Raw genomic sequence first — 27974 nt, 5'->3', positions numbered from 1 at the left:
TCGACGAAACGATTTGTAGATGAGACGTCAGTCGACGAACTGAATGCCGCTGGGCAAAAATTTAAATCCGTATCCGCTGATATTCGCAGCCTCTGCCATCCAATCTGCAATCTGCCAAAATTTGTTTAATTTTCATCCGCATCCGCCCGTTTACTGCAGATATCCACAGGTAATCCGCGGATATGCAGGGCTCTACATATAGGTATCCAAGATTTTCCATTGTTTGGAGTTAGCAGCTGCTACAGAAAAGCTTAATCAAAATGCTTCCATCCTTATAGGGCAAAAGACAAGAAATGCAAAAAAGTATCATAGCATATATTTTCATTTCGCTTGCCATTTTTTTGTACCTTCACGCTACATTTCAATAAAATCGGAAACTAAAATAGTGTACTACATTTTCTTACAACATTTGCAAAAATGTTACTCTTTTCAAAATGTTACACCAATAAATAACTTGTTACTGCATGTTGTGTTTCATTGTGAACTTCAAAATAATGTTAAAAACAATATTGTCAAACAATTTCTTGAATATAAGTATTTGCAACAATTATTTGAAGTTTGAAAAACAGATATGTGATCAAACCAATACATTATTTCAGTATTACTATTTAACATTTATTTACTATTTTGCATTGAATGTTATGTTTCCTTGTAAGCTTCAAAATGACATTGGAAATATATGTTAAAATGTTATTTCAGTGTTACTTCTTGCAACATTATTTCATGGTTCTCCATTCACTGTTACTATGTTTCATTGTAAACTTCAGAATAATGTTAGGAGCATAATGTTACTAAATGTTACATTAATGTTAGTGCTCACAACATTGCTTTACAGTTATGTATTGAATGTTGTTATAATGTGTCGTACACAACATTATCGTTATATGTTTAATTTGAATGTTACACCAACATTGATAACATACCTAAAACGTTGAGTGTTTTATTTGAACGTTGCCGTAACATTTACACCTAACACAAAACGTTATTTCAACTTACACAACAAAAAAATAATGTTATTATAATGTTCTGTGCCATCTCAAAATTTTCACGTGCATTCAATATCACATCTTTGATGAAGTGTTTAGTGCTTTACCAACTTCATCATCATCATCATTTATTTTCCTTGAGGGCCCGTGGGGCATTATACAAGGGGGTGGCAATAGAAAAAAAACAAATAGAACAGTAAACACAATTATAACACTGTAAGCTAGCTAGGTAGGTTAGATAAAAAGAGGGTAATGGCTTCAACAAATTTAGTAGTATCATTAATACAAACGATGTTATGAGGTAGTGAATTCCAATCCTCGATGGCCAATGGTAGTGTGGAAGTCAGGTGAGAAACAGTTGATGATCGACTTGGACGTAATTTACATAGGTGATCTAGACGCGGGAAAATACGATGGGGAGGTGACAGCAGTGATTCTTTGAGGTGGCTATTGTGATAGAAAATTCGATGGAGGAGAGAAAGGCGTGATACTCGGCGGCGAAGGGAAAGTGAATGAAGGTTAGCTGATTGGCGTAATCCTGATATGCTGGTATATGGTGAGTAGTTGTTATAAATAAAACGAAGGGCTCTGTTTTGGACGGATTCTAGATTATTTGCAAGGTAGGACTGCCATGGGGACCATATAGATGAGGCGTATTCTAATTTCGATCTTATAAGAGTAGTATACGCTAGTCGTTTTACGGAGGGTGTAGCAAGTTTAAGGTTACGGCGCAAGTATCCGAGAGAACGGTTAGTATCAGAAATAACAGAAGTTATGTGAGTAGTCCATGATAGGTCAGAGGTGAGATGAACACCCAGGTACTTATAAGATGAGCATGCTATTACTTGAGTGTTAGAGAGGTAATACGAAAATGGTGTGGCACGCGAACTGCGGGAAATTGATAGGGATCTACATTTATTGAAGTTTAATGTCATCTGCCATTTTTCACACCAATGGATTACAGACTCTAGGTCTTCCTGGAGAGCATGATGATCATGGTTTGAAAGAATGGGTCGGTAAATGACACAATCGTCGGCGAACAGCCGCACAGAAGAAGCGATATTAAGGTGGAGATCATTAATATAGATTAGGAACAGAAGGGGGCCCAGTACGGTTCCCTGGGGGACACCTGACGTTACGGTAGAGGTGGGAGATTTTACGTTGTTAACGGAGGAATATTGCTTACGGTTAATTAGGAATTCAGAAATCCACTTAACAACAGAGGGATGAATATTAATATCGTTAAGCTTTGTTAAAAGACGTTGGTGGGGTACTTTATCAAATGCTTTGGAGAAGTCAATGAAAATGGCGTCGGTCTGAATATTCGAATCAAAGCTTGAGTAAATATCAGTAAGGAAGGCGGTTAGCTGGGTTTCACAAGAGTAAGATTTACGAAATCCGTGCTGATGTTTAAAAAGAAGGTTATGAGAGTCAAGAAAGTTTATTATATTTGAGTAAAGTATATGCTCCATGAGCTTAGATGGAACACTGGTGAGAGAGATGGGACGGTAATTACTTATTAGTTGGCGATCACCAGTTTTGTGAACAGGTATTACGTTAGCTATTTTCCAGTCACGTGGAATTATGGAAAGCGTGAGCGATTGTGAGAAAATGTCACAGAGAAAAACAGAGGAAATATGTTTAGTGTTTATTAATACCTTCGAATTAATTTGGTCATCTCCAGAGCTCGAGGAAACCTTTAGGTTTTCTATTGCTTTCAATACACCTGCGTGGTCAATTATGATAGGATTCATCTGGGGGTGAGTTAATGGGCATGAGTCGGGAACGTTTAGCAAGTCTTCTTTAGTAAAGATTGATGTGAAGAAATTGTTAAGGTAAAGAGCGCTATCTTCGTCTGAAAGTGGGATGCCGTTGTCGTTAATGAACTGCAATGGAAGAGACAGAGCTGGGTTGACCACTTTCCAGAACTTTTTGGGTTTATTTGTTAAAATGTTGGGGAGGTCGTGAGTATAAAACTTAATTTTAGCATCAGCAATGGCGGTTTTGTATGTTCTAGCACACGCATGATATGCATCCCACGAGGCTGCATTGTTGACAGATTTCGCTCGTTTATAAAGTCGCTTTTTCTTGTTAGCATGACTATGCACAGTTTTGTTATACCATGGGTGACAGTTATCTGATATGATGCGGGTCAATGGGATGAAGCGCTCAACTAAGTGGGATAGCTTATTCTTATAGAGCGTCCAATTTTCATTGACGGTTCTTTCCTCGAGATTAACAGAGAATGATTGGTAAAAGTCTTCGAGGCATGCGTTGATAGACACATAGTCGGCCCTCGCGTAGTCGGGAATGTATTTGCAATAATGTGATTTTCGAGGAACAGCGAGAGAGAGTGTTATGTCGATGACAAGATGGTCGCTGATTCCTGTTAAGTAGGTAACGTTGCTAAAAAGAGAAGGATCCTGACTTAAGCACAAGTCGAGTATATTGCTGCAGCAGTCGGTAATTCTAGTAGGCTGTGTGATAATATTTGTTATGTTATAATCTAGGCAAAGATCTATAAATTCTTGAGAGGAAGTGCAAGTGGATGTGAAGGTAGACCAATTAATATTCGGGTAATTAAAATCCCCAAGAAGTACAACAGAAGCGTTAGGATATTGAGTAGCGAGTTCAGAAAGACACTTATTAAGCTCAAAGGTGAATTCCTTATTACTATCAGGTGGCCTATAACATACGCCCAGTACAACAGAGGGCGCCGTAGGGAGATAAACCCATACGACTTCTAGTGCGGTAGAAAGTGGAATGAGCCGAGACGTGATTTGATTATTAATAGCCAAAAGTACGCCTCCCCCCTTTCTAGTAATTCTGTCGCACCTGTACACACGAAAGTTTGGATAAGGAGGAAACAATTCAGCATCTGATATGTCGGGATTCAACCACGTCTCAGTAAGAACAATGAAGTCGGCGTTGCACGTTTGAATCAAGGAATTCACATCATCTCTCTTTGGGATTAGGCTTCTAATGTTAGTAAACAAAATAGAATGAATAGAAGATATCTTGTTGATAACGTGAGGTTTGGCAGTTTGATTGTGAGTGGGCACACGCGAAGAACGCCGGCATTGCTACGTACATTTTTCAACAACCGAGCCGATAGCGTCATCGAACACAAAACACTTGCCATCTATGAACAGTTTATCGTGACGCAGCCGAAAAGGCGTTCCCTTTGGTTTGGCAAAATCAAGAAGACGACGTCGTGCGAGCCTTACAGAAAGTGGAAAATCTTCACTAATTGCAACGCGTGAGCCCTTAAGCTTGTGCGCAGAACCAAGAATGCCCTCTTTTTCTTTGAACGACGAAAACTTGACAATGATGGGACGAATTTTCTGCTGATGGAATGCTCCTAACCGGTGAGCTCTTTCAATTCCGGAAGATAAAACTTCGATACCGAGTTTCTCGGAACACAGGCTTGTGATCAAGCCCTCAGATTGAGCCCAAGTTTCTTTGTCGGTGTCAGCGATTCCGAAAAATATTAGATTAGAACGGCGGGATCTGCCCTCCGCGTCGTCGCAGCGCGCTTTTAATTTAGACAGCTCGTTTAAAGCCTCCGTAAGGTGAGGTGGAGTAGATGTATCGCAATCACCTGTTTCTTTCCGGGAATTCAGTTCACTTGAGAGCTGGTCTACGCGCTCCTCAAGGGCCGAAACGGTCGCTTCGTACTGCTTTTGCTGCTCTGTAAGCTGAGTGACTTCCTGCTGAAGCGTAGAATGACTCGCCTGAAGTTTTGTAACAGTGTCTTTAAGATTATTGAATTCTTCTATTTGGGCTAGAGACATGGGGCCTGGGTTTCTTTCCACATCGCCGGAAAGCAGCAGCAAGACTCTAAGAAACTCGATACAGGCTTTGCATGAAAATACAAAAATGACTGCGTCGCAAGAAAGGGTTAGTAGGCGCTTCATGTCGATGGGGCACGACATTTCAAAAGGTAGGGTGTTATTTGGTTGTTTCCAATTTGCGTTTTGCATGTAACTAACCTGCGTCATGAAGAGTGTTAACGCCGGCATGGCTTTGTCGTGCCCCAGCGATTGCAGCGGTGGAAGATGCTTTTGAAGGCAGCCGACGGACGGAAACGGAAACGTCCCACGGTGCGCCATCCTGCGGTTGTTGTCGGTGAGGGACCACGTTGGCCACGTCAGGAGTGAGGCAGCAGGAGCTTCCTCTTGCGCTGCTGAGTCGGTGTTGAACGGGTGCTCCCGCGACCATGACGAAGGGCAGGCCCCATCGCCGTCCGAGGTACTTGGTGATGCCGTGAACAGGAGCAACAGCATCTGCGTCATGAAGAGTGTTAACGCCGGCATGGCTTTGTCGTGCCCCAGCGATTGCAGCGGTGGAAGATGCTTTTGAAGGCAGCCGACGGACGGAAACGGAAACGTCCCACGGTGCGCCATCCTGCGGTTGTTGTCGGTGAGGGACCACGTTGGCCACGTCAGGAGTGAGGCAGCAGGAGCTTCCTCTTGCGCTGCTGAGTCGGTGTTGAACGGGTGCTCCCGCGACCATGACGAAGGGCAGGCCCCATCGCCGTCCGAGGTACTTGGTGATGCCGTGAACAGGAGCAACAGCATCTGCGTCATGAAGAGTGTTAACGCCGGCATGGCTTTGTCGTGCCCCAGCGATTGCAGCGGTGGAAGATGCTTTTGAAGGCAGCCGACGGACGGAAACGGAAACGTCCCACGGTGCGCCATCCTGCGGTTGTTGTCGGTGAGGGACCACGTTGGCCACGTCAGGAGTGAGGCAGCAGGAGCTTCCTCTTGCGCTGCTGAGTCGGTGTTGAACGGGTGCTCCCGCGACCATGACGAAGGGCAGGCCCCATCGCCGTCCGAGGTACTTGGTGATGCCGTGAACAGGAGCAACAGCATCTGCGTCATGAAGAGTGTTAACGCCGGCATGGCTTTGTCGTGCCCCCCAGACTAGTTTCGGACTAGTTTCGGACTAGTTTCGGAAAGTGTGAACTCGAAGTTTATTTCTTAATCAGCCATGTTGCGTCGATCTCCATGTGTTCTCCCCAGGGGTAAAGACGGGTGAGGAGGGGTGGCAAATTTTCGAGTCCCGAGTGAAAGGTAGCGAAAGAGCGCAACAGAAGGCAAGAGAAAGAAACCAATGTTGCCAGCTGAAGGAAAAGTAATATACTAATTACGCTGTATTAACATGCACTATACTAATTACCTACGTTATAAAGTTCAAATTGTTTTTTATTTGCTTTTAGATGGTTTTGCCCACGTCAGTTTACTGTGGACCAATGAACGTTCAAATGTGTACTTGTATAAAAGTGTGGTAAAACATTTTTTTTAAATTTTTTACCACACAAATCTTGTCAGTCTTTATGGTGCTCAAATAGCGGAACTTACTTTCGTTCAGTTTGTCTCGTTGTTGTGTTGCCGATTCTTTTTTTTTTCTGCTGTTTTGCATATTAATTTCACTCGCACTCGCAAGTAAACAAATGAAACGCGATTCCCCAATTTCTTTTGTGGTGCACCTGACGGATCATCCAACACACCACACAAAGCATTTTAGAGGTGGTAAGAAATCATATAGGTATTATTATAATAGTTCCGTTTCATTCGGCAGAAAGTTCGGAACTAAGTTCAGTCGGAGTTCAAACAAGTGTCGGAGTCGTGCATAGGCAGATTGCAAAAACTCTATGCTTGTCTGAGCTCAGAGCAATCTAATTTTGAACTTTCTGGCTGAATCAAACAGACCTAATATATCTATATGTAAGAAACCACCCTGACGCAACCGCCGATTGCCCAAAATAACGATGATTAAGGCTGATCTGTGGTCCGAGATAAACAAACTTTTTACCCATTCCGGCGCCCATTGGAACGAACAATTTAAAGCGAAAGAAAAAATATATATAACTTTTCCATAGACCATAGCTAGCAAGAAAACTTCAGAGTGACAAAACATTTGTATCACCAGAAACTCACGGCAGCAACAGTTACAAAGCTCAGTATTGCAGCGGAGGGAACATTTCAATTTTCACAATGTTACTTACTTAGCAAGACCGTGAAACCTAGCGAATAAGATGTACAGCTAGTTGGTAACCATGTGTGGGACTCCAAAGGTCTGCCTCCATGCTCCGCCACTTGCGGCAATGCAGCCACGGTGGAAGATAGAGGTGTATCAAAGGAGGCCGCCGGAGTGTCGAATTAACGCTCGCGGTTCTCAGTTTCCGCGGCGGAGGCGCTAGTGCAGTGCGAGCCATCGCTGCGGCGAGCTCCCGCGGGCTGTAAGCTGGGAGGGGCGGTACGGTGGGAGCGCTTGAAAAATACGAATTTTCTAGCGTATAGGTCAGGTGGTTGAACTCTGTTCGTTCAGGTAAGTAGAGAAGCAACAGAGTTGAGCGTTACGAGGGAAACGATTCAAAAGTTTTCCGTTTTTTGAAGAAGTAAATCAGCTATAGGTTGTTTGCACATGACGTCAATCCGCCATTTTGTTGTTAGTTTGTTTTTTCAAACAAATTTACTACATTGAAGGATTACATCGTAACCGGTTGAAATGATGTCAGCGGTGCTTACGCATTTGAGAAGGCATGCAAATCCTTGAAATGCTCGAGTTTGGCACACGCCAGACAGATCGCAACAACAAAATGGTGGACGAAATTATGTCAGTGAAAACACCCTATACTCTAGGTCGCAATCAGTCGCGGTACACCATGTTCACATAGCAATACGAGGCTAGGATTCCTACCCAACAAATAGGTTGGCGTTGCGGTTATTAACGTTTCCAGAACATATTTCAGGTTAGTAAACAAAAAATAAATAAAGATCAAACCAACTTGTCATCCGTTGGCTGTAGCGAGATGTCATTGGCATAAACTTTTCTTGCTAGTTTTATTCAGACAAAAAAGCAGGCTAATCGGCTTTTATTCTAGGGGCCCCAGAAGTATTTAAGAATAGTTAATATAAATGAACACGTTTTATTTGAACCGTACAAAACAGTGGGCTCAGACATATCGCAAAACTAAGAATAATCAAAGCAATCGAAAATGACACTGAATGCATGATAAAGGCATGGGAAACACTTACAGAAATGCAGCAAGATACACACTACTTTGGCAAAATGAATTTATGTAAAATGAAATATAAAATTTTCTAAGACGTCTTTAAATGCACGAACAAAACTAAAGTATGTGGTCTTCACTAAATACTTTTCTACATAAAAAATTGCACATTAGACCAGCTTCGACCTCTTTCTAAGCTCTCGTGTTTTGTTTGCCTTTTCACGCATTTTTTGTTTGCAGTATTGCCTCATTCTCATCAAGATGTAATAATGAAAGATCTGTGCTGTTATATCAGTCTTGTGACCTGCGCATGGGAATGAGAAGTGAAAGTTATCCATTACCTCGTCAAGAGTTCGCTCATAAGCGAACTTGCTTTCAGCGTCCTTTTGAAAGCAAGTTTCTGTGGCACAAACAAGATTAAAAACATTGTTCCATCTTAACATTGGCTTCAGGCTTTTCTGATAAAGACGTCGAAGAGACAAACCCCTGCTTACATGCTGTACAGGTCGTGTGTTTCAGAAGCTTTCTGCACAGTCTTCCACATGCGCAGACGTGTACACATGATCAAATACATCTTCACACTCCACTTCTGCGTCTACCAGGCCATCAAGGTTTCGCTTCAGTTCCTGAAGTTTAGTTTCGTGGACGGAAACATCTTGGAATGCTGATGTAAAATCCGAGAGTGTAAGAAATTGAGTCATTTACGTGCTGGACCTGGCAGTTTCCAAATTTGGGTGGTTTGATTAGGCTATATATGGACAGCATGTTGTAGAGTTGAAGGAAGGTTGGCATCGATGGATGCTCGTTCTGACCACCTGCCTGGCGAATTATACCAAAAAACCTCGCGAGGACATCTTGATTAAACTTTCCTATTAGTACATACTTAAAACCACAGGTCCCAAGAAGATATTTCGAAAGTTCAATTACCGACAGGATTGTGACACGCAAGCCCTCAGCAGTTGATTCCGTGAGAAAACTTTCACGGGATATTCTGCCAGAAACAAGCTCCCTCTCCCATGTGTTCAGCCAATGCAGGGAGGATGCTAGCACCCTAAGATCTTTACCGCCTAGCTTCAGGCCCTCTTTTGGATAACTTCGGTTAAGTGCATCAAACAAGTCATTTATTCGGACTGTAAAATCCACAGTTGCTTTGACATTTTCTAGGCCTGGCACTCCTCTGCTTGAGTAATACTCAAGACCTTTAACGACACTTCTGCTGAACACTTGTGTTGCCAATTTAACTCGCATTTTCTGTGTTTGATGGGTACAGATGAGAAAGCGTAAGTTTTGGACACCCCCTAAGGTAACCAGGAAGTTTGCTGTCTTCAACGAACAGCTTGTCGTACTGTGCCCACATTACACGCCCCACGTTTGTACACAACACCTTCTCTTTCAGTAGGCGGTTCCTTATACATTTGACTAGATGGGGCGCATCAGAAAAGACATAGACACTGCGCTGGTCGTCCGAAGGGTGAACAAATGAATTTCTTGGGCATGTTAGAGATCCACTTACGGAAAACTGCTTCCACATGGCTCTGTTAGTTGCAGCCCCATCACACACAATGGCATCAACGAACACTCCAGCATCTTCAAGCAACAGAATAGCTTTCATTACTAGCTGTGCGAGAACTGTCCCTCTTGTTGGTCCCTTGCTTCCAAAGACAGCGACTGGCTGGGAATAGCTGTCACCAAATGCATGAAATGTGAACACCAGCCCGTGATCTGCTAGTTCATCTGAAGGGCTTGCCGCTTCACCAAAGTCCGCAAACCCTGCATATGTCATCGTCTTAGCGTGAACTCTCATCTCTTTTCTTACTTGAATTTCATCAAACACCAAGATGCCGTAACGCTCAGAGGTAGATTTTGTGGCTATCTTCTTCTTGAACGCCGCAAAGAAACGAGAGTCAAATCCACATTTGATCCGAACCATTGACAGGTACTTTTGTACAGTGGTCACAGAAGGCAGCGGCAAGATCTCATTGTCTCTCAGAAACGAGTAGCCAGATGGGCTTCGAATATGCAACAGCAGGCATATCAAGATCCAGTGCTCAGTATAGCGCCTGTTCTTTTTCCTTTTGCATCTGGCAGCCAAGACACATTCCTTGATTAATTCCAGCTGAGCTGAAGGCAGCTTCAGTGCCTCCAGTTTTTCAAGCACTTCAGTGGAGATGTTTTGCATCTTTTCTTGTGCCTGCTTCAGCCCTTCACTGAGAACTTTGACACGTTTCAGCAGGCGTTCCTTAGACCTTTTCAGCGCGTACCTATCTCTACGGAAAGCAAGCATGCTGTCACTATTTCGTACAGATGTGAAGCGAAAACGCTTGGTCGGTATGGTTCCCTTTTTCTTGACAGTCGCCCTTTTCTGGTGAATCCGAAGTGTGTCAGACAGACTTCAGCACCACTTACATGTGCTCTTGTTTTCACGAACAAGGAGGGGGCATTTTTTGTGTCGCCACAGATTGCACGCATCGACAGATGCACTCTCAGGATGCGCCTGTGGATACACACTTGCCTTTGGTCCTCCGCCACAGATAGGCATCTCATGCAATCTTTGCAGAAATGACTTGACATCTTCGATTGTAGCGATGTAATCCTTGATGTGAAGCTCATCTGTGGATTCGCGCCTTCCCATCACAACCGCAGAGACCTGCAGTTTCTGGTCAATGTCAACAAGCTTTGTTGTGACCAAGTGACTTTTTTCGGCAGCACTGATGGCGCTTGTGGTCGTTCCTCGCAACTTTGGGCTTGTGCTCCACTGCATCTCCGTAAAAGCAATGTTTTGGAGGCCGTCCATGTCTCGCCTGTGATATCCCCATAATATGGTCGAAAAACCGCGGGCACCGACAGCTCGAACAAGTCGCTGAAGACTTGCTGCCGAGACAGTTCGGCTGAAGGGATGATATCCGGAGCTTCCGGAGCGTCAACGTGGAGGGCAGCCGGATCAGAGTTTGCATTCGACGAACATCCTCCTCGATCACGGTCGCTGTCTTCCAGTCTGCCTCTTCAGCACTTTCGGCCGTATCAGTGCGATGAACGCGCTTTTGTTTAGGAACGTCGGCAGGCTGCCTGACCGCTGGTCTCTTCCGACGTTTGGTTACCTTGGAGAGGTGTGCTGGACAATCGGGAAATATCGACGGAACTGCGTCACCGGCCAAAGATGCTCGACGAGGCACACTCGTAAGGACGTTGCCGTTGTACTCCACAGCCCAGGTTTGCGAAACAAAACGAAGCTCAAAATGTCTCTCGCACACATGATCCGACGCTTGAAGGCTTCGATCCTTGCGGGGAATGGCGTGCCTCCAAAGTTTCAGGCGGGCGTCGTCCTTCGGGGCCGAAAAGAGAGAAAACTTTTGCTGGCATGACTTGTAACCGGTGTTACAACGCGGCACGAAACACTTCCTTCCCATTGTTAGAAAAAACGTGTGCTAAACAAGGGAAAACACAACAACCGACGACTCAGACGACGCACCAACACAGAGAACCAACGCGAGCGAGGCGAGACCCGGCGAAACGATAGCCCGCACTGCACTCCTGCCACCTGTCAGAATGTGCGCGAACCGCGAGCGTTTATTCGACACGCTGGTTCCGCCGGGAGAGCTGCGCGTTGAACCACCTCCTCTATCTTCCACCAGGCTTGCGGCAGCCAGAATGCAAGTGAAAATGGCGGGCCACCTCCTGAAACCCCCGAGTACCACGTGACTCGCGCCGAGCTGCTCTGTCGGCCTTGTTGTCGCCAAAACACGTGGATCAAACAATTGCATTACTCTGCTCCTTAGGAGCTAGTGCTCTACCCACACCACATTTCCACGCCCGAGGCAGCCATAACGCAGCTCTGTCGGACAGCATAGAGGCCTTACAAGGCACTTCCTGAAGAGAAATTTCCCTTTCGGTGCCGCACGCTGATCGACCCATCGGGGAAGCTATTTTCTTATTCAATGCATGGGCCCACTCCACCGAAGACCTAGAGACTGCTTGTCCTATTTTTGTGATTTTAGTCTTGATTGTATCCTTGTCTTCCTCTTTCCTCTCATAAAACGTCAGTTGTAAGTAGCGCTCTCTCTTGTCTTCTCTTTTTTTCCTGTGTTCGTCCTCGCCAGCTGTGGGACGGAGGCACAAAGTGACGGACTGCCAAGGTATAAGGCCGAAGCCAGAAACGGACTTGTTCCTGGAGGCTCTTGCCATTGGGACAGGGGTAGAAGCCAAGACTCGGCAGGTGCAGCACAAGAACAGAGCATTAAAGCAAGAAGTATATGATGTATAATGCGTCTCCCACAAATAAATGTAGTGTTTTTTCACTTCAACAATAAACTATGGATTGTGGAACGCTCATTCAACGCCTAAGTGTAGCGCTAGCAGTCTGACCAGATGCCAGTTTCCGAACTAACCATCACCTCATCTAAAAGTTATGCGATTCTTTAAAAATTTCAATGGAGAAATTTGGCCCATTTCAGCTCGTTTAGGTGACTGGCGCCATTCAGGTTCATGTATTCGAGAACTTTATTGACTGCCGTTTTCCGACAAAAACTTCAGAAATTCGCCTATAACTTTTCAGTAAGATATCGATTAATTTGAAAACTTTTGCCTCTGGCTCGGACCGCTAGGATATCATTTGCGTGGAGAATCAGTTTTCGTGTATGCATAGTTTACATTCGTAGTAAAAACAAAATGTTATATATTTTGTAGTGGGGGCAGAGCATGGACTCTATTCACCCCGAAAAAAAAGTAATGGCCACCACAGGGCTGAGCAGTATCGCGATACAGATGTATCGCGATGGTATCTTAGAGATACTTTCGAGTATCTGTATCTCTGTATCGAGATACATTTGTAAATTGTATTTGTATCTCAGTACTGAAACACATTTACAATGTATCGCTTGTATCGCGATACTTTGCCTGACTTAGGCATCTCGTTACATTTGTTGCCCTTTTTAAGATAAATTTAGAGGATAAAAACATCCGTTTGGTGCAACTTGCTTCAGAATTTATATCAAACTGCCCTATAGCATGATCAATCTCAATCACCAACAATAAAAAGGGTTTAAAGGTTATTTGCAAGAATAAGAAAATCTGCTCTTCTCACAAAGCCCTCCACTCTTTCAAATTTAGAGGAGGGAACGCTGTAAAGGCGTTGAGTGGAGAAAAAGTATAACCCTGTAGTCCAACTTCCCTACACTATGGGTAACTCAGAAGCTCATAATGTGACAGTTTGAGATGCACCCTCACGGCAAAACTGGGTTCATTTCGGGCAGACACCTTCTGTCAAACATGGTTTGCAGTCTTTACCGTTCTGTAGCTATGTGGTTTAACGGGAGTGACGTGTTTTTTTAGCGAAATCAATGATAGATAAAGAGTTTGAGGTAATGAGTGAAAGAATGAGCGAAGAATAATTCTTTTCTTGATTATGGCAAAGCTGATTTGAGGCTATAAACAGCAAGTTGGCGCAATTCCTTGACGTTTTCCTATCCAATTTTTTTTAACGCTCTGTCGAGGTTAATTGGACAATGTTCAAAAATAAAGTAAATTCCCTTAACAATTCTTTCGTCCCACGTCGCTTTCTTACTAATAGCTCCAAGTCCCCATGGTTTAATAAAGCCTTGAAAAGACTTTCAAATAAAAAGAAACGCCTGTTCCACACTGCTAAGCGTGCAGACACTGTTGAGCGCTGGGCGGCTTATTACAACGCTGAAAATGTATACAGAAATGCAATTAAGGACCCTAAACAAACTTTCTTCAGCCAAACCCTGCCCCGTCTGTTATCAACTGGTGTCAAAATGTTTTGGAGCGTTATTAATGGCAAGACAAGGATATTTTGCTTTATGACTCTGATGGCATTGTTATGTCCAACGATGACTCTGCAAAAGTCCTCAATGAGGTGTTTGTACAATCGTTTTCTAGGGATGTAAGCTGTTCCATTGTTACTTACCCTAATTATGATTTCTTTCCTATGGACCCACTTGTGTTTGATTTTGATGGGATTGTTAAGCTGATTGACAACCTCAAAGTCTCGTCCTCACAGCGTGGCTTTCGTAAATTTCTTGTGAAACACAACTTCTTGTCCTTACTAACGATTTATTTGCATTACTTGATCATGGATCCCAGGTTGACTGTATTTTTCTTGATTTCTGCAAAGCATTTGATAAAGTTTCTTACCAACTACTACTCTTCAAGCTTAGCAAACTCAATCTTGACCCTCAGATACTAACTTGGATTGAGTGTTTTCTTACTAATCGTTCTCAGTTTGTTCATGTAAATAACTCTAATTCCTCGGTGTCTTCTGTTACTTCTGGAGTCCCTCAAGGCTCCGTTCTAGGTCCTTTGTTATTCCTCATTTACATCAATGATTTGCCGTTGTGTGTCTCATCATCGCTTAGTTTGTTCGCAGATGACTGCGTTATTTATCGTAAGATTACTAATGATTCTGACTCCCTCCTTCTTCAAAACGACTTAAATGCTGTTCTTGATTGGTGCAAGCTGTGGTCCATGACACTTAACACTAAAAAATGTAAAACAATGAAAGTGTCTCGCCGTAACACTTCGCCTTTTATCTATCATCTTGATAATGTTTCTTTAGAATGTGCGACTTCATATAAATACCTTGGTGTGCATATTACTTCTAACCTCTCCTGGCATATTCATATTAACCACATCATTGCTAATGCCAATTCTATGTTAGGCTACCTAAAACGTAACTTTTCTCTAGTGCCAGTTTCTCTCAAACTGATATTATTGAAATCTCTGGTTCGCTCAAAATTAGAGTATCTGGGATCCTGGTTAGACGACGCTCACTTCTCATCTCGAGTCAGTTCAAAACCACGGCGCTCGTTTCATACTTAATAATTATCACCGGACAGCTAGTGTATCATCCATGAAATCTCTTCTCTCCTTGCCACTGCTTTCTTTGCGCCGTAAGTGTTCTCGTCTATGTCTTTTCTATAAAATATACAATTCTAACCCCATTCTTAAAGAGAAGCTCTTCCTCGTCCCACCTTATGTTTCTCCACGCATTGATCATCAGTACAAAGTCGGCATTCCTGATTCTCGAACCTCAGCCTATCACGATTCTTTCATTCCTAGGACATCACCAGAGTGGAACCACCTTCCGGCATCATTAATGTTATTATCCTCGTTAGATGTTTAAAAGTGCTGTTACTAATTATTTTTGCGAAAGTGACCCGTGACTTATATTGTCTTCTATTACCGTTTGTTGTTGTTGTTGTTGTTGCTTTCACTCACTCCCCTCTGTAATGCCCCCAGGGCCTTGAGGGTATATAAATAAATAAATAAATAAGTAGTGCCTAAAATGACACAAAAAGAGGAGCACAAGCATAAATTACCTTTCGCATTCACCACGAACTGCACCCTCTCCACGTAACACCATTCGGGAACAAATATATTTGTATGAGTATCTGTATCTGTATTCTGGAATACTTTTTCGCCGTTATTGCAGAAGTATCTCAGGGATATCCTGTTGCAAAAAAGACAAATGTCGGTATCTGTATTTTGGCCTTAAAACACATGTATCTCAGTATTTGTATTCCCGAACACTGTTTGGAGTATCTCTGCCAAGCCCTGGGCCGCCACAATCCAATCCAAACCTATGTGCTCCGGTATGCACATTTACTCGGCAGTCAATTTCATGGCTACGAAATTTCCACAGTGAGGTCTCAGCATAGCACACGATGGCAAATAAGAACTTTCCAGAAGCTGCTCCCCCAATGGCATTCCTTCAGCTAAGATATGCATGGCTGGAAAACAACACTTTAACACTGAAAGCTCAAACTGTCTAGCTTTATTTGCGAGGAACACTGATACAGAACTCTCATTACACATTTATCATCTGCCGAATTTATTTGAGACAAATGAGAGTAAGAAACAAAATCCACAATGAAGATATACACAAATGCATTACACAATGCAAAACTAAGCACACATTGACCAACAATACACAGGATGCAGTAAACCATGCAAAAAATGGACATTTTAGTACAAAAAACATTTTCTGCCATACATGACACTTACGGTCTGAGAATTCCGACAAAGATACACAGAGACAACTATCGGCAACAAGAATACGGAGCAACAGAAAATTATGATAACCTAAATACAAGAGCGATATCTTAAAGCAGGTGTCATATAAATACATCACTATGAAGATTTCAGTGCAGGGAAGGAAGCAAGAACACTTAGATATGATCGAGTTCAAGTTACTTCAGCTCTCTACCTCCCTCTTCAAACCAGAATTGAACATGCATTATGGAGCATTAAAAATTGGCACGCTGTCAATTGTAAAACCAGCTTGGCGGTGTGGGAGTATGACTATACTAGGGGGACCGCTTTTCTTGGCCTTTCGAAGAAGAGAGCTCACGTGCAAGTTCCATCAGAGCTGAAAATTGGAGAAGGCATAAGTACCAGTGCCTTTGACTGCGTTGCCATGAAAAGTTATCCCAGAGTATAGCAAAGTTCGAATCGGGAGCACAAACCACTGTAGTGCACACACACTCAAAAATCGGTTTCCAGCCGAGTTGATTGCTAAGATGGAGAGGCATGCTACAGGACGTAAAAATAAAAACCTAAAAAATTACTCTACATAGAGTACCAGATTACAAAAGCAGAAAAAAGACACTACAGGAATTGAAATTCACACACTTTATTTTTTAGATAGTAAAATTGAATCTATGGTGACATTTATTTTCTGCATGTGCCCATCTTTTAAAACAGGAGTAAAAACAAACATATTAGAAAACACCTCAAACGAGCTACACAGACCTATTTCAATCTAATGAAAAAGTCAAAGGTTTGTCATTGCACGACCAACCTTTTGATTACTTCTGGCAAGGAATTTCTCCCTACTCCTCAACACATTCGTCATTATTAACAGTAGCATTCAGATGAAAGGCTTGTGAGCAATGCAAGAGTTTGGCTATGCATAAACAATCAATGTGGCAACCATACTGGATATACAACAAACTGTTCTGAGAAGTAAAGAGTGCAAAAGCCCACTACCTGCCACCCGATTAATGCAATCGTCCTTAGGTTTGTTTACCACTGCTTTGGCACATGCCCCACGAGGCAGAGGTATAAAAAAATGCACAGGAAAATTGCTGTCATTTGTAAGGCACTGCATTCCTGTCATTTTAGGGTACTGCATGCATTTATATATTTCAACTGAAATCGTGTATATCTCTGCACTGCAGATTAGATCAGAACTCTGAGAAAGGGCCTTGGGACACATGTTCCACTTAAATTACTTTTCAACAGTGTGTTAGATTATGGCGTCTCAGATATGAATTCTGCGAAAATGATCGGGGGCACAACTTGCACTTAAATGGCTTTTCACCAGAGTGTGTTCGATTATGGTAGATCAGACTGGAATTCCGAGAAAAGGCTTGGGGGCATAGCTTGCACTTAAATGGCTTTTCACCCGAGTGTGTTCGATTATGGTAGATCAGACTGGCTTTCTGAGAAAAGACTTGGGGGCAGACCTTGCACTTAAATGGCTTTTCACCTGAGTGCGTTCGATTATGTGTTTTTAAATTAGAACTCTGAGCAAAGACTCGGGGGCACAGCTTGCACTTAAATGGCTTTTCACCTGAGTGTGTTCGATTATGGTGGATCAGATTGGCTTTCTGAGAAAAAACTTTGGGGCACACCTTGCACTTAAACGGCTTTTCGGAAGAGTGTGTTATGTTATGCGTTTTTAAACTAGAATTCCGAGAAAAGACTCGGGGGCACAGCTTGCACTTAAATGGCTTTTCACCTGAGTGTGTTCGATTATGCACGATCAGACTGGCTTTCTGAGAAAAGACTTGAGGGCAAACCTTGCACTTAAATGGCTTTTCGGAAGAGTGTGTTATATTATGCGCCTTTAAATTAGAATTCTGAGAAAAGACTCGGGGGCACAGCTTGCACTTAAATGGCTTTTCACCTGAGTGTGTTCGATTATGCCCGATCAGAGCACAATTATGAGAAAAGGCTCGAGGGCACAGCTTGCACTTAAATGGCTTTTCACCAGTGTGTGTTTGATTATGGTAGATCAGATGACCATTCTGAGAAAAGGCTTCGGGGCAGAGGTTGCATTTAAATGGCTTTTCATCAGAGTGTATTAGATTATGCCTTCTTAACTGAGAATTCCGAGCAAAGGCTTTTAGGCAAAGCTTGCACTTGAATGGCTTTTCACCGGTGTGTGTTTGGTTATGACTGGTCAGTAGGGAATCACAAGCAAAGACTTGAGGACACAGTTTGCACTTAAACTTGTTGCTTTTGTGCTTTTGAGTGTTGCTTGGCACTTCGGACCTGGAGTGAGAGGACACGGGAGGATGCTGGCTCTTGGATTGTTCATCACCATGGGCAACCAGGTGGTTCACGATCCCATGCTGATCTTTGGCGACATAGGTGCAGGAACAGCACCCAAACCAGATGTCCTCAGTGGCTTTCAATGGGCAGCTGGTCTCACCCAAAAGTGCAGGTCCCCCTCCTACAAGGCTTCATGTGTATTAGGACACTAGGAAAGCATAACAAAGATAGCCACGTTTTAGAAATAAGCAGTCATTACTGTAGTCCTGCATTAGCTGAGTGGCTGAATTACATTTCTTTAACTTCTATTTCAGTTCAAAGCACTGTCTCGTGTTAATTCAACATGGTTAAGTTTATTTAAAACCAAAGTTTCCACGAAAATTAAAGAAAATATTCACTTGCCTTCAGATGTAGTGTGTTGCTCTCTACCTTCCAGAATGTTTTCAACAATACGACATGCTCAAGAACTACCAAATGGACACATCAGATGGCCAAGAACATATATTGTGAGAGTGACAAATTACATCTAAAGGACGAGGGAAAGTTTTTTCTGTTTGCACAAATTATAGATTTTTAACAAAACTTTGTGGCATGTTTTGCAAAGAAAAACATTAGGAAGCAAAGGCTGACTTTCTACACGGTTCATTGTCTCCCAATGTTATCCTGGTAACTCTCAGAAAGCCCTCTTCCTCCAATCTCATCTTCATCTTCCTGTACATAAGAACTCAAAAATGTACCTTGCCTCATTCTTTTCCTACTGCCATGAACATCCCCTTAACTTCAATCCTAGTGCTTGCTTCCCTCCCCGAGAAGCATAATCCATATCACTTTATACATTTTCATCTGAGCACTGGGCTCAGCCGAGGACGCGTCCCTGGTGGAGGATCTCCGAATTGGCATGGATTTGTACAAGAAGCACTGCTTTGGGCTAGACCACCTGTAGTCTAGACTAGGGCACTGCACGGGCCGGAATTCCTAGGCCCGGCTTGACCCGGCCCGGTAGAGACACGGCCCAGGCCCGACCCGAGCCCGACAATATTTTTAATTTTTAGGAGCCCGACAAAATTTTTAATTTCTCAGCCTGGGGCCGGCCCAAGTCCGAAAAAATTTAAAAATATGTGCCCAAGCCGGAAAACTGGGACTGAAATTTTTTACACCATAAATATGCCGACAGATATATTTTCGAGGTATGGGCGAAATATGCACATGATTTGCGAGTCTTTGAACTCATGGCATAAGACAAAAGAATGGAATTTTTTATTTATGAATTTTTTTTACAGATATTGCACTTTTCATTGTCCAGTTCAATTTGTTTCACAGGAAAATTCCCTTCCCACATGTTTTTGTACAAAAACAATAAATTGTCCAGTGACTTTTTCTTCAGGCAGGTACACCTTGTTTACATGACGCAGCCCTCCGCGCTAAGGTTATGTTTGCATCGAGCACTTGCGAGTGCACAGGATTTGTTGTTTGTGGTTTTAATGGTGCAAGAGCATCAATGGCCATACTGCGCCAAACAAGGTAAATCAATAAAAAAAGGGTGAGTAGAATTAAACTATGGGGGTATAGAATAGTTCTATAGTTTGTTTAAAATCTGGTATTTTCAAGGAAATCAAAAAGACATTTGAATGAAATCAGTGGTCGCTCACCAAGTAGCAAGGCCCCAGGGTGAAATGGAATGTGATATTTGAAAAGATCAGGAAAAAAGAATTTGTGCTGCTGCCGAAGACCAGGACAAAGAAATAAAATATGAAGAACAGTCAAAGGTTCACCGCAGCGCTCGCAGGATGGAGGTTTTTCACCAGTAAGCAGGTAGCTATGAGTGAGGTAGGTGTGGCCGATTCTCAGGCGGCATAAGAGGACCTCGTGGAATATGTTTTTATTGTAAGATGTTTCCCAGGTACCAAGGTCTGGCTTGATGGTGTGAAGCTTATTGTTAACCTCTACATCCCACTCGGACTGCCACGATTGCAAGACTGCAAGTCTTGTAGGCATTTTTAAGTCTTGGTGGGGGATGCGGACATGTGACACGGGAAGGTTTTGCGAAGAGACGGCTCGTTTATCTGCAGCCTCGTTGCCTGCAATGCCCACATGGCTAGGAATCCAGCAAAACCTAATGTCATACCCATCCTGCAGGCCCTGCTGCACCTTAACACGCACAGTCAGGGTCAGCCAATTCTTTGTTGATAAAACAGAACATACAGCCCAAACAACACTATGGGAATCTACAAAGATGATGGCTTTCTTTATACTATTACTCTGAACTATATGGTCAAGTGCCATCATGACCCCATATAGCTCGGCAGTAAAAATACTGGCAAGAGTGTTTAGACGAGCGACTTTGGAAAAACGAGAACAGTATACAGCCGCACCAAACATATATTGACGACTTTGCACCATCAGTGTAAAAATGATTATAATCTTTGTATTTTTCCTCTAATGCAAAGAATTCCTGCAGTAAAATTAAAGGTGAGACTCTTTGCTTCCTGAATTTTGTGAAGCACCAGTCCCAAAAAATGGGTTTGACATTCCATGGGGCAGTATGGTATGAACTATTCAAGAGGTTAAAATCACCAGTCAGATTGAGGGAGGAGCGAAGACTCTCGACACGAAGGCTCAAAGGCCGCACAACAGTTGGCTTATGGTTAAAGAGGCGAGAAAACCTAAACTTTTGAATAAAACTATAAGTGGGGGAGTTGGGGTCCGACAAAATTTCGTAAACATAGGTGAGGCTAAGCAGCTGTCACCTTTTTTCAAGCGACATTTTATGACAGTCAACATACAAGCTAAGCACAGGGGAGGTGCGAAAAGCACCAGATGCCAAACGCAGCCCAAGGTGATGTACTGGATCGAGCATTTTTAAAGCAGACGGTCTTGCAGAGGTGTAGACAATTGAGCCATAGTCAAGGCGGGATCGGATGAGAGAAGAATATAGACGAAGGAGACATTTCGTATCCGAGCCCCACGACTTGTGCGAAAGAACTTTAAGTATGTTCAATGCCTGCAGAGTTTTTTGCTTGAGCTGTTTGAGATGCGAAACAAAGGTAAGTTTACGGCCAAAAGTAACTCCTAGAAACTTGTGCTCCATTTTGACAGCAATGTTGTTTCCATTTAAAAGAAGTGTAAAATCTAAACAGAGGCCACGTTTAAAAAAAAAAAAGGCACACAAACAGTTCTCTCTGGAGAGAACCTAAAACCATTCTCATCAACTTATGTTCACATTTTATTTATGGCCAGTAGTAGCTGCCGCTCACTGCTAGACATATTACATGACGCTACAGATATCTGAATGTCATCGACATATAGCGAGTAAGATACTGAAGGAGGAATGACTTTACTAAGAGAGTTAATTTTTATTGCAAAGAGTGTGACGATTAGGACTCCACTTTGAGGAACATCATTCTCTTGAACGAACCAGTCTGATAAAGTTGTTCCCAACCGAACTTGAAAAGTGTGTTTACACAAAAAGCTCTTTATACACTGAAGCATTCTACCGCGTATTCCGTACATAGAAAGGTCGTGCAAGATGCCATACTTCCAAGTGGTGTCATAGGCCTTGTCCAAATCAAAGAAAACATACACAATGCTGCCTGTTGACAAATGCCTCGCGCACAAAGGTCTCCAGCTGCACCAAATGGTCTGTTGTAGAGCGTTCAGGCCGACAGCCAGAGTGATTGATACCCAAGATATTATGCTGCTCGAGAAAATAAATAAGACGCCTCTTAATTAATCTTTCAAAGCTTTTCCCCAGACAACTTGACAATGCTATTGGTCTGTAACTTGCAGGGAGGGAAGGGTCCTTGCCAGGTTTCAACAGCGGTATAACTTCAGCCCACTTCCATTCAACAGGGAAGTAGGCATCACACCACAGGCCATTGAAGTATGTGAGAAGAGCACTGAGTGACTCTTTAGATAAGTGTCGGATCATGTTCTGAATTCCATCGGGACCGGCGGCAGAATTCTTGCGGGAGTTCAGAGCCATTTCGAGCTCAACCATTGTAAATGGCTGATTGTAAAGTGCAGACGCTCCCCCTGTGAAGCAGAGCCTCATCTTTTCCATGCTTGCCTTACGCTTCAGGAATGCTGGAGAGTAATGTGCGGAGTTTGAAACAGCAGCGGAGTGCCCAACACATTAGCCTGGTCTAACAATGAGGCTCCAGAAGAAGGAAAAAGGGGGATTGTAAAACAACGGTATTTCCCCTCGACCTTGTGAAGTCGGTCCCATACTTCCTTTGCTGGAACATAGCTGCTGATGGAGGACAAGTAACCTCTCCAGGATTTTCCTTTAGCCTGCTTCCGAGTCCAACGGGCACAAGCTCTGCGTCTCTTGAATTCCATCAAGTTTACAGATGTCGGGTATCTACGAAAGACACCCCAAGCCTTATCTTGGTTATTCTTAGTGGTGGAACAATCCTCATTCCACCATGGCTTACATTTCTTGGGGATATCCGAAGAAGTTTGAGGGAAGGAGCAAAGAGCAGCACCAATTATACGCTCTGTGATGTAGGCTGTGGCACTGTCATGAGTTAATGAAGAGCACATAGAGAGAACAAGCTTGGATTTTTGGCTAAAAAGAGCCCAGTCTGCTTTTTCTAGCTTCCAACGCGGAGTCCGTTTCATGAGACTGGGAATAGATTTCATGCTCTCCAGAGCAACCGGAAAGTGGACGCTTCCAAAAGGGTTATTTAAAATGCTCCATGTGAAACAAGACACCAAGGATGGAGATGAAATGGAAAGATCAATGGATGTAAATGAGTTATGAGCTGTGCTAAAAGAGGTAGGCTCTCTGCTGTTCAAAAGCTGTGGCCCTCTGCTGTTCAAAAAACAGAGACTAGATGACAGTAAAAACCGTTCAATGACCCCACCACGTGAGTCCTGGCATGCACCACCCCACAAGGGAAGGTGGGCATTAAGATCTAAAAGTAAAAAGGGGTGAGGGAGCTGAGTAACTAAATCATGGAGATCATGAATATGCAGTGGAACATTTGGTGTAATATAGATGGAAACAATGGTGATGAAGCGGTCCAAGAGGAGACGTACAGCTACAGCCTCAAGGGGTGTAGAAAGAAGAATCTGAGAACAAGCAACTCCACTTTGGACGATTACCGCTACTCCACCATATGAGTTTGATGTGGAACGATCTTTTCTAAAAACTTGGTGTCGACGTAAAATAGACACATGATGATCATTAAGGTGTGTCTCTTGTAAAGAGAGAGCTATAGGACGGAGGTCGTCCATAAAGTTAACATCCTCAATACTCCGTAAAAGGCCGCGGCAATTCCACTGCATAAAAATTAATTTAGCGATTATTCTAAAACAAAGTTAAAAATTAGTAAATCAGTAAAAGTAGTAAGGTACAAGTAAAAGTAAAAACGTCAACTATGCCGCGCAGGGCAATAAAGAATGTACAACATCACATTGGTGGGATCACCGGTTTTTTGCTTTTGTGCTTACTCTTAATAGTCTGCCACTCCATGTCGTCTTGGTCAGACGCAGGAGTGGAGACTTCACACTCATCCATGGCCTCAGTTTCCTGAGGCAAGACTTTTCCTGCAGGTTTCTTCAGGTTCGAGGAACAGGGCACCATGCCCCGCCTGCGACTAGACCCAGCCAAAGGGGCAGAGGAGGTGCTGGGCAAAGCGTCGCCCAGCACGGGTAGACTTGGGCGAAGCGTCGCCCAAGTCTACCCGTTCCTGACCCTTAGGCGCTGCAGGTGCGGCACGAGAGCCATGCCGCTCCCTCGATGATGCTCTCTCCAGGGAGTGTGGGCGAGAGTGTCGACCCTTCTCCCTGGAAGGAGATCGCAGAGGAGGGACGGTTGCGGCAGCCACCGGCCCATCCTGGGTTTGGGAAATAGCCTGAGAAGATACAGGCTGTTGCCCTGTTGGAGTGCAAGGGTTCGCACTCTGGCTGGGAGGGTCCATAGACCGCCCAGCCGAGATTGCATGCCCTGGAAGCTGAATTTTTAGCTGGAGCGTGGGGGATTGCCGTGGCTTCCCATAGTCCAGAAAGGACGTCTGGGTTGCCACTGCAACCTTCAGTGGTGCTGGTCCCCGCTGCACCACCTGCGCATAGCCACCCTTGCGCCTAAACGCAAAGCGACGGTGCGCTTCCGGGTAAGAGAGGTTTTCTTTGACCTTCAAGGTAAGCACCTCTTTCTCTTCTTTCCATGTCTTGCATGATCGAGAATACGCTGGGTGTGGATCACTACAGTTGACACAATGGGCTTCGTCGGAGCAGGAGTCCGCAGAATGGTCATTTTTCCCACACTTGGTACAAGTGGCCTTACCACGGCAGTTCTGAGAGCTGTGGCCAAAACTGTGGCATTTAAAACATCTTCGAGGATTAGGCACATAGGGCCTAACCCTGCAGTGGAGATAGCCAGGCCTAACAGCCTCAGGAAGTGTGGTAGATTCAAAGGTTAAGACTATGTTCCATGTTGAATTAACCCGAGACTGGGGTAGAGAAGAAAGATTAAAACGTAGAAGAAAACGTAGTAACCGTAGAAAACGAAAACCTCAAAACTTAAAAGAAAACGTAGTCCCCCTTTCTTACACGGTTAATATTCACCAGCTCGCCTGCACCCTTACGATTTTTTCTAAGACTATGTGTTTAGTTTTCCGCTCTTGACTGTCCCGACGCATAGAGGTGCGCCTCACAGCTACAACTCCTTGGTCAGAGGGCCCTTCAAGTATTTCAGTGTCAGAGGCCCCAATCAGGTCATCTTCGGAGATAACGCCCTGAATAGTATTGAGTGTACGATGGCGTGAAACAGTCACTTTGTGATCAGACACAGAATTCAAAGCAAGGAGTGCAGTACTCTGCTGTCTAGATTCAATTTCTACGAGTAGGTCAGCTGAGGGCATCTTTTTGGCTTTGAAGTTCTTTCCGACCGCACTTTCGCAACAAGGGGGACATCTTGGAGAGTGGTGTATCGTCTTCAGATTGAATAAACAAAATTTGGGGAATGTAGGGGGAGATGAGGACATGTCTTTCAGAGGGACTTTGGTGCGGACCCTTTTCAGGGCCCGATCAGAGGGAGGTTTTGCTTTGAAACCCATGAGAGATGGGAGGAGATTCAGTGCCCGGGTGCACCGCCCACCACGGAGCCCAACAAGGGGGTAGGTAATGTGCCATAGCAAGAAGGGCTTGGCTGACACAATTACTCTACCAGTGTTGCCCGGGCACTATACCCTAGTGTGGTTGCAGGGACAGGACCTGTTTCCATTCAAGGTTGACCCTTGCCACTTAAGAGGGTGAAAAAGGAAGGAAGAGAGTGTAGAAAAAAAGAGAAAGAGGTGGAAGGAAAAGTGAAAGAAGGAACAAGAGGGTAGAAGAGGTGACTTACTGAGTCATCCTGATCGGGTTAAGCCAGGACACCTGTCTACGAGAAGCAGGGGCCGAAGCGGTGTATTGCCTCGCCTGGGGGGCCCCGAAGGGTCCAAACGTACTATGGGTTCAGCTGAACCTCAAGGATCCCCTTTTCCCCGGACACGGGTACGCCACGCACAGTCAGACGTGGGTGGACGAGCCCACATGGCTCGGGGTTCGTAGTGACGCCACTCACCAAGCACCTACTAAAGTAGGTGCCCCCTGCGTGCGGGTATGGTGGCCCATGTGGCTGGGGTCCGTGGGGACGCTACTCACCAAGCACCTAGCACCTAAGATGCAGGCGCCCCCTGCGGGGCTCGGGGTCCGTGGGGACGCCACCCTCCAAACACCTGCTTTCACAGGTGCCCCCCGCGGGGGCGAGTGCACAGGATCCGTTTGGATAGAAAGGACAGTTTCGGAAATTCCTTCTCGTGCGTTTTCCGGAGGTCGCAAGGCTCAAACACTTCAGAGCACAAGTAGTCCTGCCTTGCCGTGCAGATACTCCTTTAATTCGTCAGTAGCTACCTTGTCATCCTCCGCGTCATACCGGTCTTAAAACAAACACAGGCCCCTTCTTTTCAAAGTAGGATCTCGAACGTCATCGTCAGTCTCACCTTCATCTTAGTTCATTGCTTCAGTGACACGGGCAAGCAGCTCTGACGTGCGCGTAGACTTCAAGGCGCTCGTCCTCGGGCAACATGCGGAGTTAGTGGAACAGAGGCCAGAGAATTGTGTGGCGGTCTTGTGGAGGAGAGAAATGTTCAGCTTCGTGTCCAGGAAATGACGAGCACGGACCTTGATCGTCTCGATTTGCACTGCCTCTACTGCAGACACTGGAGCATGTTCAAGATGGCTCTTCAAAGCGGTCGCACAAAGCACAACCAGAGGAAATGTCAGACGTTTTTCCTTTTGAGCGCATCACTAGCATCTTTGAAGGGTTGCAGGAACTCGATTAAGGCGAGACACTGGTTCTAAAATGGACTATTTTATTTTTGCAGCTATACTAATGAAAATCACTGTGCATATGTGTTCCTTCTTCCTCACTTCAAATATGAAATCAGTTTCAAAATATCTCAATTAGTTTTCAAGTTATAAAAACTAGTGTTGCCTAATTTGGTTAATTTCTTACGGGTCGTTAAGGCCATTTTGAACAAAAATATTTTTTTTTATTGATGTAGATGCATAGCTAAAGGTCTGCCATGCATTATAAAGCTATTTATATTTTCACAAAATTACATTATAATACAAAAATGTACTAATTATGCTAATTATGACACTAATGAGGTCGCATTATTTATCATAAAATTTTTGTTGTCATTATAAACTGCAAAAAAATAGCTTTACTCCATAGTCCAGTCCTTTCTGAATAAAACGGTATAAAAAGTTTCAAAATGCTACGATAAAAACCTCATGAAAACCCCCGTAAGGCTAAGCACGTTGACAAAAAACATGAAGATGAGAAAATCAAAGTTAAAGTTTTGACATTGAACATAGAAAATTGTGTGAACAATGATAAATAATAATTGCCACCAAGGTGTAGTGTAAGTCTTCATGAACAACTTGACATAAAAGATGATGTAATCCATTTATGGGAACATTAGGAAAAAAATATGAAAGAAGTAAAGAACGAGTGAAATGTTGATAAAAATCACATTTTCCTGTTTCGACGCTGACTACAATAAATTATGTGAAAACCCTTACGCAATAATAGTTATCAAGATGTAGTGTAGTGCATTCTGAACAAATAATTTTAAAAATTGCAATAATTTGTTTTTGAGAAGATTGCAAAAATGGTGAAGAATTACTGATATAGGCTAAAAATTGCTTCTAAAGTGATGAGCCGACAACTTTGGACAACGGGAGAGGCGAGCAAGAGTTTCAAGCTCCAAACGTAATTTTGTTTGGCCCTGAAAAGGGCCTTTGTTCCACATGGCACTGGAAAAAGCCATTACAGCTGTCCTGGGCTGTAATCTCGTGATGCTCCTGCCTGGTGTCGCTTGGAGAACCTTTCCTTCACGCTACTGCTGCTCTGGTGCACCGCGTTTGCTTTACGTAAACGGAGACTGTCCTTTTCGATGCTTCGGCGGACAAGGCAGTCACCGGTGGCGTAGCCCAGGCCTGCAGCAATGGACTCGTTGGTCGCTCTCCTTCCCTGGTTGTAGACAGCAACAGCTTCAGCCGCAGCCCTCTTCACGCTGTCCAGGGAGGCATTCGCATTCTTTGAAGTCTGCGTCCAGATCACCGAATGCAGGCTCTCACTGGCATTCTGCGTCTTTCCCTCACTACACCGTGCCAACAGGTCTTCA

General features: G+C 43.9%; 1 protein-coding gene across 1 annotated transcript in view; it reads right to left on the bottom strand.

The window, feature by feature from the left end:
* Nucleotides 1-15776: 15776 nt before the first annotated feature.
* Nucleotides 15777-27974, bottom strand: part of LOC115308671 (zinc finger protein OZF-like) — a 31109-nt gene continuing 18911 nt past the window's right edge. The window contains exon 3 of the mRNA XM_029966692.4: nt 15777-18478. Within this exon, the coding sequence (XP_029822552.3) occupies nt 17256-18478 (1223 nt within the window). The 3' untranslated portion in view covers nt 15777-17255. The remainder of the gene's footprint in view (nt 18479-27974) is intronic.

This window comes from Ixodes scapularis, unplaced genomic scaffold (genome assembly GCF_016920785.2).
Source record: "Ixodes scapularis isolate PalLabHiFi unplaced genomic scaffold, ASM1692078v2 PGA_scaffold6__148_contigs__length_123643588, whole genome shotgun sequence".
NCBI classification, from domain to species: Eukaryota; Metazoa; Arthropoda; class Arachnida; order Ixodida; family Ixodidae; genus Ixodes; species Ixodes scapularis.
This window is presented reverse-complemented; position numbering and strand designations above follow the sequence as displayed.